Source organism: Empidonax traillii, unplaced genomic scaffold, assembly GCF_003031625.1.
Source record: "Empidonax traillii isolate 1590-97213 ecotype Southwest subspecies unplaced genomic scaffold, ASM303162v1 scaffold1441:size138591, whole genome shotgun sequence".
Lineage (NCBI taxonomy): Eukaryota > Metazoa > Chordata > Aves > Passeriformes > Tyrannidae > Empidonax > Empidonax traillii.
Window position 1 is genome coordinate 105,475 of NW_020956634.1, and position 12,960 is coordinate 118,434.

Below are 12,960 nucleotides of genomic sequence, written 5' to 3' on the forward strand. Positions count from 1 at the left end.
CATCAGAATTGCTATCAATTCATTAATCCTGTCCCAGATGCAGAATTTGAGGTAAGCCCATCCTTGACCTATTAAATGGAAGACAAATATTCACTACTTAAACTAGTGAATTTCCTTTTCTCTTTCTTTCTTTTCCTTGGAAATCCATACAAAACAAGGCTAAACACTAGTACTGAGTTTTTCTGCAGGCACAGCTGCAAGCCAAATGCTCTAACCCATTTCTTCCCAAGAAAGGGGGAAGAGGGAGCTAAGACCGAGGGATAAAAGTAACTGCCAGCATTTAAATCTTCTACAGAAAGAGAAACCCACACTGCAAAACTTAATATCTGTATAGTTGAGAAACACACAGAAACAATAACTAACAGCTCCCCTCTTTTCTCTTTGCTCAAGGGGACATAGTATGCATTTTTTGACTAAACCTCAAATACAAACCAAAAGTAACATCCTCTTCCCTACAAAGAGCCTTATTATGACTGTTATTGCTGGAAGGGGAAACTCACTCTTACTGGCCACATGACTGTTGAAATCTACATTCAGCATTGTTTGAGGATTTTTTTTTCTTTCCTCTATAAATCAGCAGCTCAGAGCAACTGGTAATAACTTTATGACTAGAAACATTAGCTGAGTATTTCTGATGCTGCAGAGTCAGCAATACAGATTAATTTGTTCCAGCCTACTAAATACCTACTTAAACATGTACCCTGCAGCACCTCACTGCAGTATTCTTTTGGGAAACATTACTAGAACAGAGTATCAAATTTTAGTTGTGGTTTGGGTTTTTTTTCCAGTCTCTCTTGCTTGGAAACAACACCACATACTGCACTTTACACATTTGTACAATTTACTACTTATACAGCTAGTATTTTGTAAAACAAGTCTTACAATACCATTATAAAGACACATGTATGTTTTTAGGATCTGAATCAAGATCTGGGCCTTCTCACACGTCACAATACAGCAGCTACACTGAGCCTGACAGCAGTTAGGTATCTATTCACATAGTACTGTCACACCACGATTCTCCTCTGCAAGGGCCAGGTGGCAGCCAGTGCTGGCCAAATAGGTTAGCACATGAAGTTCAAGGACACTCCGCAGGACTCGCCCTCACCAGTTTCCAGAGAATACCTGAGGTTAGTGGGAGGCTGAAACTCAACATGGATGAGAAAAAGACTCCCTGAGGAGAGGTGTAAAAAGGAGTACACTGGAGAAGCAGCCACCACCTGATAAGCAGCTGGTCCCAGCCTATTTGCACAAAGTGTCCAAGCTCAGGTGTAGGGAGAGGGTGTGTCCAGGCTCTTTGCCAAACTTTGCAAAGGAAGTAAAAGCTCAGGAGAGCTCTCTGCACTTCCTCAAATGGGAGCAAGAGTTTCCTGAGGGGCAGCTAGAGGGTTTCAGTTTTAAGCAAATCACAAATGCAGCATAACAGATGGAGAACATCAGAGAAGCATAAACCAAGATCTGCTTTCTGCAGCAGAACACAGCCTACAGAAATGGCTGTGGGCAATGAACGATGGTTTTTGACGTATGGCACGGGTGGACGAGAGGGCAGCCGAGGTACCCAGGCAAGCAAGTTTATAACCAGGTCCCCATAGCAGCAGTAATACTGAAACCGAAATCCGGTGGGAAAAAACGCTAGGAGTTAGTAGAAAGGAGCAGACACTTAACAGAAAGAAGCCACTGATGCTGGTAGGAGCAGGTGAAGAAGAACTACCATAAACAAAACAGGTTTGCTAGCTTCTAGTTTCGAAAGACACAAAACACCTCTACAAAGACGTCCTGTGCTTTAGGATGAGAGAAATGAGAGGGGATGGACTGCTCAGCTAAAGAAATGTGATATTTACCCTATATGGTTTAATGACTGCTCTGGATCGGACAGGTTCTCTACCGAAATTTCAACGCTGACCACAAAAAGGGTTGGTTCGGGGTTTTTGCTTTGTTTTTAATCAGTTCTTCACTTCAAAGCCTACTTGCAGCTCATTACCTGAGCCTAAATGCTTAAACTAACTCACTTAAACACTTCTGAGGGCCTTTTTCTGCCAACAAACCAGCTGAAGAGGCTGTCATTCACCTCGGAATGAGCTCCGAGAGGAGCGAGGGGGCAGTCCCTTCCGTGCCCCGGCGGAGCGCTGCCCGCCGAGCCGGCAGCGGGGCCGACAGCGCGGTTACCGCACCCACATGTGATCGCTGCTCACATCCCCGCCCGCCGGGGGTCCCTCAGCCCGGCCACCGAGCAGGGCACGCCGGCGAGGGCCGCTCCAGAGACCCCTCCGGAGAACCCCGGCCGCGCGGGAGCCCCGCTCGAAGCCCGGTGAGGGAAGAAGCCCTGCGCGGCCGCCTCCTCCCCGCTCCGTCCCGGGACCGGGGCGGCTCCGCGGGTCCTTCCCCGTGGGGGAGGGGGCAGCGGACACGTGGAGGCCGAGCCAGAGGAAGCCGGCCCGGCCCGGGGGAGCTGCCCCGCGGGCGCAGCCGCCCCTCAGCCCCGCGCACGGCACTTACTTGCGGGGAGGCGCGGGACTTGCCCGGCGGCCTCCTGAAGAAGGAGGTGCGGGCGGTGAAGAAGAACTCCTCGGACTCCTCCTCCTCCAGGCTGCTGTACCCGCTGCTCATGCTGCTGGTCCAGGTCATCGGCGGCGGCAGCGGCTGCTAGTGCTGCTGGGGCCGGGCGGCGGAGAGCGCCGTCCCGGCCGCCGCATGGGGCCCGGTCGCTGCCGCTCCTCGCCCAGCCCGGCGGGTCCGGAGCGCAGGAGGAGGAGGAGGAGGAGCCGGGCTGTGGCGGCCGCGCTCCCGCCCTCGCTCCGCTCCCTTCCTGCCGCGCGAGTTCCCGCGGGCAGCGCCGCCTCCGTCCGCCCCGCAGCAGGTGAGGGGCTGGGGCGGCCCCTTCCCGCCCCCGCGCCCCAAACACCCGCCCGGCCCGGGCAGGGGGGCGGCCGAGTCCCTCATCCCCTTTCCTGATGTCATGTCCCCATGTTAGTTACCAGGAACGAGGCAGCTGAGGGGGGGCGTGCTGAAGAAATGACTCTCCAAACTTTTCCCTAACAATTACCCGATTTCACTCTTCTAAGCACTGTAAGAACAAAGTTATAAAAAAATAACCGACGGAAAAACATTGGCGAAAGCCTTTTTCCCACCACCCGTGAATTCAGGGTTCGCGACCGGGAGCAGCCCCAGCGCGCCGGGCAGTCACAGCCCCGAGTTCCGCGGCGCTGCCCGGCCCCGGCCGCTCCGGCACCATCAGCAGCCCACGGACTATTAAATCAATGGAATTCATCGCCCCGGGACGTAACGAGGAGTGAGGCTTGCGAAAACTCAGCAGAGATTAGATATGTGTACAGATAGCAAGAATATCCAGAGCTGCAACTGGAAAACATATTTAAAAGCACAAAAGTCCTGATAAGACGCAGGGCAAACATCAGACTCATCACCAGTGGGGGAAATGACAGACAACGTCTGAAGGCCAAGTTGCTCTGTAATTACCTGCTTCAGAGTTTCTCACGTCTTCCTTTAGTTTATCTAGGGCTGGTCACTGTCACCAACAGGATGCTGAGTTTAAGGTACTGCTTCCTAAAGCTATGCAGCTGCCTTTCCTGCACACCCTTAGTCCGGAGTTCCTTCTGTCCGCTGTGCCACAGCAGTGGCCCCAAGAGGGGAAATGAGTCACATCAGGCACTTGCTGCCAGAGCAAACCTCTGGTGACTTGGGGATCAGAAAGGAGAGAGGGCAACACCTTTCAGCAGCAGCTCAGCCTTAGATTAAACAGATTTGAAGCTTTGTGTTTACCAAACTGCAATCTAAGCCAACACATCTAAGACAGTTCCTATGGTCCCAGTAAGACCATATGGTGAGACCTATGGTCTCACTAAGACAGAGATGTATCAGGGACACCATTCCACAGTTAGCTGACTTTCCTTATTACAGATCCCTATTTCTCTGCCCCTCACACACTCCTCATTTGCTGTGTGTAGCTGTTCCTATCCTCCATGCGAGTGGGGACTGGGCCTGTTTTGGTGCTCTTCCCACACGGGTATCCTTACCTATGGATAAAGGCACCTCAACACCAGCAAAACAACTCACACTGAGAACTAAAACCAGTCAAATCAGTTTGTGAGGTGTTAAATCTTTACTTTTCCATCAACTCTGATTCTTCCAGATTTTTGTACGGAGTTTGGCATCTGGCAGATTAGAAGATTGCATAGCTTTTGAAACAAATAATTGAGACTAATAGCGTAGATGTGTTAGATCTTGAGCCTACTTATTGGCACTGTAAAGCCCCATGGTATGCAAGATAGCTTTAAGTTGAATGCCAAGTTACTTGAATGAGACTAAAACATATTAAAATGCTTGTTTTAGACGAATGTTACCTGGCTTGCCAAGCCCGGCTCCATGCCAAAAGGAAGTCCCACCAGAGATCTGCTGTGCATGCCCCTGAACCTGCCCAAGACCCAGTAACTCAAGTTTACAAAGCTTTTGGAAAAAAAAAGCCCCTGACCATGATCATAATTAAGGTGAAGGATTTTAAGTGATTGAGACGTGCTACAAAATGGGATTTGTGCTCTCCAACTACAAAGGTATTTTTAAATGTTACCTTCTGGCACACTTGACGGGACTCCCCAGCAACAAAAGGCGCTGTTTGTAACTTGTTTGCTTGGCTGCAGCCTCAAGCCTGGTAGTGAGTGGGCGGACCATTAAGCTGGCAAAGCGATCATCAAGACAATAAGCTGCTGCAAGGGAGCTCGAGTCCATCTGTGCAAGATCAGTTGCAAGTCCTGGGCTTGAGTCTACATGTTCCCTGTCAGCAAGGCATGGCATTCACCTCGTCTGTGAAGCATCATTTTATATTGATAACACAGAAAGACTCACAGTACCGTTTTCTCCTGCTGCCACAAAGAATGAGGAAGAGAATACATCTAAGTTCTCTGTGATGTATCTTCCAGTATGAGTTCACTCCTCCATTATAGCTCTTGTTTTTAAGCCTACTAATTTTGACAGAGATTTTTTACTTTATTTTTTTCAGACATGGCACTGAATCAAATAATTCACACGAAGGTACAAACAGATGTGATGCCTTTCAATTTTTATTTGTTTGATGCTTGCAAGTAATATAACCAAATTCTATCAAGTATTTTTCAAGGTTGATACTTAAAGATTAATTGGTACCCCTGTTGATTTCAGTTTCCAGACTACTTTGTCTGTATTTTTAAGGTCTCTGTCCCCAGACAAGTACTCTTCCACCTTCTCAAACTGACTTTTTGATCTTACCTAGGTAAGACTGATCCAAGGCTCTTTGTTAGGTGCTGCATTTAAACCTCTTCACTACCAGACTTGCAGTATTTTTGGTTCACTCTGACTGGCCTCTTAAAGAATCAAAAAAACCCCAAACAACACTGAATAATGAAAACAAAGACAGCCATGTCTCAAGATAAAGTTACTAATAAACTTTCTGAAAGCATACTTGTTCTTAAGGAGAACTATTGAAGCATGATTAGGTAAAAAAAATAACTTAAAAGCCAAGGAATGTGGCAGAGGATTGAGATCTACAACACAGACAAGCATTACGAGGCTCTCAAACAGTCCTTCCAAGAAATAATTCAATCCCATGAGAAAACAAACTGGCAATCACTTATCATATGATCACACGGGCAGCTAGCAAGAAGAGGGAGAGAGAAGAGAATAATTAATAATTAAGTTCTAGAAGCAAGTAGTGCTACAAATGCACCCATGAAGAAAAGGAGAAAGAAGTTTTGACAGGAGTTTGCTTAAAGATTGATGACGTAGATAGAATTTCGAAGTATTTTTAAACTGTAGCCAGTTAAAAGTGGTGGCTCAAGTAACAGAACCTAAAATAGTAATGGGCACTTTGTGTTTGAAAGCAAGAATCTCATTAATAAAATATTAATAAAAAGCCATCACTGGCAAAAATAACCTGTGTGATATACAGCTATCTGTTGTGTAGGGGGGAAAACAATAATTAAAATGACTGTTCATTTCAGGATAAAATTCAGCTTTAAATCACTTAGTGGTTTAGGAGAGTCAGTTCAGAGAAATTAAAAGCATAGCTTCTAGAAAAGCGGAAATAAAAGCTGAACTTCCTAAATGGCAAAACAGGTGTGAATAATTTTATGAATCTGGCAAGAATTAGGACTTTGAACTACCATGACTGAAATAACCCTTAAAACCAGACACAGAATTGCATAGAGGTGAACTGTTACAAAAGGTTCTGCAGCTTCATTACTTTGTTTGTATTAAAATATCACTTTGTTGAACTAATCACAATACCACAGGAAAATATAGTTGAACAGGATTACAAGATGTAGTTCAGTAGATTCATGTCCGGCTCTGAAGAGCACCTGACTTTACACCGTCCCTAAAAAACCTTTAGAAATCTGTTCTTAAAACACAATACGGTGCTGTAGCACCTCCCCTGTAAGCCATCCCTTCCAGTGTTTAAGCTATTTATTGAATTAGAAAGTTTTTCCTAACATCTCCCGTTTGCTTCGTAGCAAAAGAAACAGAGGGAGAACAGTCCATTGCTGGTTTTTTAGAGCAACTTTTTGGGTATTTGGGGACTCTTTGTTCTTCCCATTTTTCTGCTTCCCAGACTAAACAAAGGGACAACTGATAAAACATCCTATAGAGTTTACATTACCTCCATCAGCAACTGCATGATGTTTACATGTACCAAAAACATCCTCTCCGCCCTCTGACATAGACACTAGGAGGACTCATTCAAATAGGAAAGCCACTAAACATTCCCTTGGCCAGTAATGTTGCTTTGAGCCCCAGGACCAAGACACTTCTGCACACAAGCCTTGGTTTTCTCTCCAGACTTGAGGCAGACTGCATCAAAAAGCACTGGGTCAAAGGATCAGGGAAGCTAAAAGCAAGAAAGACCATGGGTTTGGAGAGTCCTGTAGCATTTAAGACTACATTTCTATTATAATTAAAAAAGTCATTTGGAGATCTCAAGAGAAGAATCTACAGATTCCTCCTTTTCTACCTCCCCTGACTACGGTCCCCCAAGCGAAACCCTGTAAGATGCTTATATGCTCTGGCAAGCAGGTCCCGCAGCTGCAGGCAGCAGCCTCCGGTGGGATGGGTGGAGTGAAAGGAAGCAGGACATGGGCGGTGGGAGGGAAAGGGTCATTGCAGGGACTCAACATTCTTACCTCACTCTAAACCTGCATTACTATCCTCCCTGTTTCATCAGTGCTTTGCAGGAAGAGTTTCATTAATGATCTTCGCAGTATTTAATTGTAATTGCTATGAATTTGCAAGATGTCCCTAACCCCTGGCTGTTTTGGTCATTTCTGGAGTACTGTGACTCTTTCTCTCCACTTCTCATTTTCTGCCTTCACGTGTCTTTACAAACCCTGGTCCTGATCCTGTAAAGGACTGACCATGGACACAGCCTTAATGATGTAAAGTATGCCATTGACTTCCAACTATACTTTTACTTTCTTTTATCATTTGTAAGAGCTTCAGCACATGACTGTGTCATTCTTCCTTTTTTTTTTTTTTTTCTCAATAAATTTGTTAGCCTTTCAAAAACTTAAGGATTTTCAAAAAGAGTGGCTGGCTGCTATCTGGTAGCAACAGATGTTTAATAAGTTACTCCCTGTATTTAAAGAGTAATGATGTTCCTGATCTAAGCACAGTATGGGCTGCATGATGTGAGGCTGGAAAAGAAAGGAGTAAAGACAATCTGTTTCTGTACCAGCACTGAGATAGTGCTGCAGCCAACACCTGCCTGAGCATACTGACTTTAAGATTTTTTGTGCAGACATTCATCCAACTGTGGATCAAAATCTTAAAGAACTAAAGAAAATCAGAAGACACTGCAAAAAAACTTTCATTCAGCCCCTCTTCCCTAACCAAGAGCTGCTTCAGGTACATTCCTATGGGACATACTAAATCTTAAGATACGCTTAGGACTGAAATCCAAAAGAGTTCCTACCAAATAGCACACTGAGTTTGGCTTATTTGCAACATATTTACAGGGAAATATATTATTCCATTATTTTAATTATGTAAATTATATCTATATAGCAAAGACTAACTAAAAACAAGTTGCAGAAGAAAAGAGTTTGTAACAGTCCCTTTAAAATCTGAATAAATAATTCATTGCGTAGGTTTACTTTTTTCTGCATTCCAGCTAAAAACAGTAGTAATTTCAAATGATCAAAGCAAAGCAATGAAGTTGAAATACAACCAACCCAGAACATCCACTCAGGCCTGTAGTTTTCTTACACCAGTTAACTCTGTGTTTACTCATTTCTCCCATTTGTCTTGAATTAATAGCTCAGGTCTGTTTAGTACCACTGGCAGCAATGACAATTATCCTTTGATTCATACTCAGCAAATCGTTAATTCAAACAAGGTCATTCCAGCCACATAGGCACATGAGTGCAGACTGAAAACAAACAGGAGCCAGGTAAACAACCTCTCCCCATCTCCTGGGGAAGAAATGCCATGGGGACACATACTTGTTATGGCAGATACAACCTTAGACAGCATTGTCAGGAATTCTTTTCTGCCTCTTAAAATTCTTGACTCTGCCCAACCCTTAAGCCTCCTTGGTGCAACTTGTTCATCCAAAATCCTCAAAAAGAAAGGGATAGCTGGAAATTAAAAATAACCCATGTAATCACTTTCTTACATGTTTGCACACTTGCAGTCATGCACCAAATCTGTGTTCTTCATCTGTCATACTTGGATTGCTCAGAAGATAACAGAACTCAGAGCAAGTTCACCTTCCCCGTTGCAGGGGTTGTGCTCAGAGCAGTCAGACCTACATTATTTTGAAAGGGGATAGCAAGGAGATGGAATGAGAAGACTGTGCTTGTCTCCTTTATTGCGATGCTGAAAATGTGGCCACCTACCTACATGCACAGTCTGACTGAAATCAGTAGATCTACTCATAATTTTTAACATGCACATAGTTTGGAGGATTGTGGACTTGGTTGCTATGTAAAGCTATAAAGATAAAACTGTACCTTCCTCACAATTTTGGAATTACCATCATCCTCGTGTTAGAGTCTGACAGTTTTTCAGAATATTCTATACTCTGTTTATTGTAAAAAGATGTGTCATCATTTTAGCTTAGCAAGATGCCTCAAGGTCAGATAGTATAAGACAACAAATACAACCTTCACCATGGGAGCATTTCTGCAGTTTGAAGACACTGCCATGGAGTCTGGCCTCATCATGTGGTGTCAGCATGCATCTTCCTACATCCTGCCCTGCTCCAAAACCCACTGGGATCAACTGAAAGACTCCCACTGCCCTTGAAAGGATTTTGGTAAAACTCAAAGCAATCTTCTCTTGTACGTGTGTGCATTTTTCTATCCATCTTTTCTTTTTGCATCCCAGTTAGGCAGAAGTGCTCTCCAAAACAGAAAGATTTGTTAGTAATTTTCCTTTCTTCCTCTCCTGTTGATTATAGACTGCATTGCTAAACAGGTACTTCCTTGTCACAGATCTGAAAAGGTAGATTTTATAATATAAATTATGTCCAAGTATTTCATATATCTGTCATATGTTTAATCAAAGGGTTTCGGAGAGCTGTGCAAATATACTGGAGTCTTGCCCTGCCCCTCACTCACATTTCAAAGGCTGGATTTCTGTGGCACTGACAGAGCAGTGCATATGTTGGTAGTAGTAAGAATTCAAAGCTAAGAGCCATGTTCCGTCTGGCAATCTGTTCCCTGCAGCAGTGGCCTTTTTAGCTTATGCTTTAGCCAGCCCCAGCAATTTCAGATAACGTTTGTCAGTACCTAGATGTAGCCCAGAAGCCCCAACTCAATAAACAGGTGAATAAACATCCTTACTCTAACAGTCCCATTGATGAGAATAGTCAGATATAAGTATAGGCAAAGGCTGGCATAAGGGAAACTCAGAGGCCTGGTAGTGCTGTCATCCAATTCTCCGTAAACACCCACACCTTGCCAGAGTAAGCAATAGAACTGCTATATGAGAAAATATAATCTTAAGGAAATATTCTATAATAAAATGTACAGAAATCAGACATTTGCCTACTTTTAATTCAGTTCCTAATTGCTAACGGTGTACAAAAATACTTGGGGAAATAAAATTAACGAGGACCTTCTGTTTTAAGTATAGAAACCACAACTGTGGAAGCTCAGCATGCTTTGTAGATACCATGAAAATGTGAGCCCTAATGCACTGTAGCTGCAATCTGATTCCCAGCATCTGTCCTCAAACTAGTGAATTGATGGGGGAAGGGGCCTTCTGCTCTGGGAATCACGTTCCAATTGTCATTTCCTAGACAAAGAACATGAAATTATCTTGTCATACCGTGTACGAAATGACATTTTGCTCTCTTTAATAAATCTGACTGTAACAGATAGTAGAAACTCCCTAGAAACTGTCCACGTAAGTTTAGGACTTCATAGTAAATCATCTTGACAACAGTACGTGAAGACAAGCGTCCCAGAAAGACGAGGCTGTTTGACAGGACAACAGATCTGACAACTGGTTGCCAAAATCCCTGCCTGATCCATCCAGTCCATCCTTAGGTGGAAAAATCTGAAAAAAATTGCCTGAAAGTGCAGTGCCCTCTGCCTGCAGATCCAGCCTGGTCAGCTGAAATGCTGGGGGCTGCAGCAGGACAGCCCCCCTTGCCTGCTCATGCCTATCCACTTGCTCTCCAACTTGCAAGCCTGGCGGGCAGTGGAGGAGCTGCAAGCTGCTAATGCAAGGTAATTGTTTTTTGGCTCCTGGACTTTTGCAGCGCTGCAGAAGATGAACATTTTTCACATTATCAGTAGGATGTGACTACCTTTGAAAATTTTGCCCTGAATCAAGCTTTCTTTGACCTAAATCTCACTAACTCCTTCCACATTTGGTCTGTGACACATTCACTGGCCCAAGCGCTTTCTGATTCCCACCTTCGCTGCCATGCTCTTCCTCCCTCACTGCAAGAACACTTGGTGCAGGGGGAGAGAAAAGTAAGAGTTTGAAGAATAGACAGTAGTGCAGGGAATGGAAAAAATCAGAAGTGAGAAACAGGCAAATCAGAAAAGTAAAAACCAAATAAAAAAGGTAATATTTTGGAATAAAAATAAGTTTTTTCTCACCAGAATTCCATAAAATTCCAAAACAAATGTCCATGGAGATGTTTAGGAAAGTTGAGATGTTTTTAATTTGGAAGATTTAGAGAAAAAATCATACTGAAAAATTAGAAATGAAAATTATGGAAAAATTACTCTGTGAAAAGGCAGCTAAGGAAAGCATATTTATCAGGGCTGAGAAGATACTGGAGAAGTAAAAAAGGGAAAATAAAAAAGAGGAAAATATGGTGCTTCTATTTTTCTTTTAAAATTGTGGAATGATGTACACATAGCATCTCAAATGCTCAACTTAGGAGATTTAAAGTCAGCCCCTTGGCTTCACATATGGAGGGAAGAGAAAGGAAAGAAGTGTATTCTTTATATCAACAAGAAGTCCAGCAGAGCTGCAGACCACACAGGGCTGTATCCTGGTCAGAGATGTCCTGCTTCAGTACAGCTCTTGCTCTCTTCTGCCTAAAATTTATCAATCAGATGCAGTGACAGCATTTTGGAGGAAAAACTAAAGATGACCAGATGGAAAAACCCCAACATATGCACTTAAATGTAGTAGGAGCACCATCCCTACCCGAGGGAAAGAAGCTATTTATGTATCTGCTGACTGTCACATCTGGTCCTGCAGTGGGTGAGGAGGTCAGAGCCTGAGCACTGGGCTGATGCAGGGAAGTTGACATTACTTATTTTTACCTGTTTCATTAACAACCTTCCCCTCCAGTATTATAAAAAATAAACACAAAGGAGATATATTTGGGTCTCAAAGACATATACTTGTAAGGTGGGAAATGCCTTTTCAAGACTGACTGCCTCGAGCTTAACATGTGCCCCCAAGTCCCACATGCAGGGCATGACCAAGACCCTCATTATTTCTCTAGCCTGAAGCAGAGGTCAGACATGGGTCAGTACTCAGGTCACAAAGGAAACTGTAAATCTAGTAATTGATATACTTTTGTCAATTTGTTATAATTAACCTTTTATGTAAAACATGTATATGACCTAGAATTTATAGGACTTGGACCAATGAACACTGCCAAGCTCAGTCCCAGGTTCTGGTGTTCTGAAAGTCTTATTTCACATGTTAGTTCATTTGTGGGCCCTCTTTTATAGCAAATTAGTACATTTGCTTCAAAGCAAAACCCAGAGGTACTTCCAAGGGTAGACAGCAACAGAAATCACACCATCTGTGGACTCCCTGCACTTCATCATCCTCTTACACTGTCCTAGCCAGTGTCACCCACTCAGCCTTCCCTCACGTTTGAACTGATAAAACATGCATGCCATATCTTGAGTCCACACGTACAGGGGTGTAGGACACAGCCTGCTCTGAGAAATGTGGATCTGAGTTACTTTACAGTACCTGGCCTGAGGCCAGGGTCACTCCCTGGAATGGAAGTCTTAGGCCACAGAGACAAGTAGTCATGGCTGGCTCAGCAGCTGTGCTGCATCTACTCATTATTTTTCAGACTTAATTTTAAAAGCAAAATATTTAATTATTTTTATTTTACAGTCGTTGCTTATGTTTACATTGTCTAGATTGTTTTCTAAAAATGAGTTTCTAAAACTTTTTTCTAAACTTGTTTTCTAAAATCAGAAAAAAACCTCAATCTGTTCTTACAAAATAAAATTATTTTCTTATTTTACTAAGCTTGCATGATTACTCTTCCCTGTAATCTGAAAAGGGAGCATCTGAGGTTTTAATGCTGTTATCATCTGGATGGACAGAAATGGTGGAAGAATGTGTAAAAGAGGTTTTATAATGCAGATATTTTAATATGAAATGTTACCAATTGTGGGACATAGCAAATTGCAGACAGATCCTACAGAAGCAATGTCTCTGGCACTGTCCACTGCAACAGTGTCCAAGTTCTGATGCCATGGC

The 12,960-nt window shown here is 43.6% G+C and overlaps 1 protein-coding gene across 3 annotated transcripts in view; it reads right to left on the reverse strand.

The window, feature by feature from the left end:
• Nucleotides 1-12,960, reverse strand: part of RASSF3 (Ras association domain family member 3) — a 76,048-nt gene that overhangs the window by 45,292 nt on the left and 17,796 nt on the right. The window contains exon 1 of one of the 3 annotated variants that reach the window (XM_027907335.1): nucleotides 2,497-2,688. The exons of the other annotated variants lie outside the window; for them this stretch is intronic. Within the exon in view, the coding sequence (XP_027763136.1) occupies nucleotides 2,497-2,625 (129 nt within the window). The 5' untranslated portion in view covers nucleotides 2,626-2,688. Of the gene's footprint in view, nucleotides 1-2,496; nucleotides 2,689-12,960 lie in introns of those variants that run through there. 3 annotated transcript variants of the gene reach the window in all.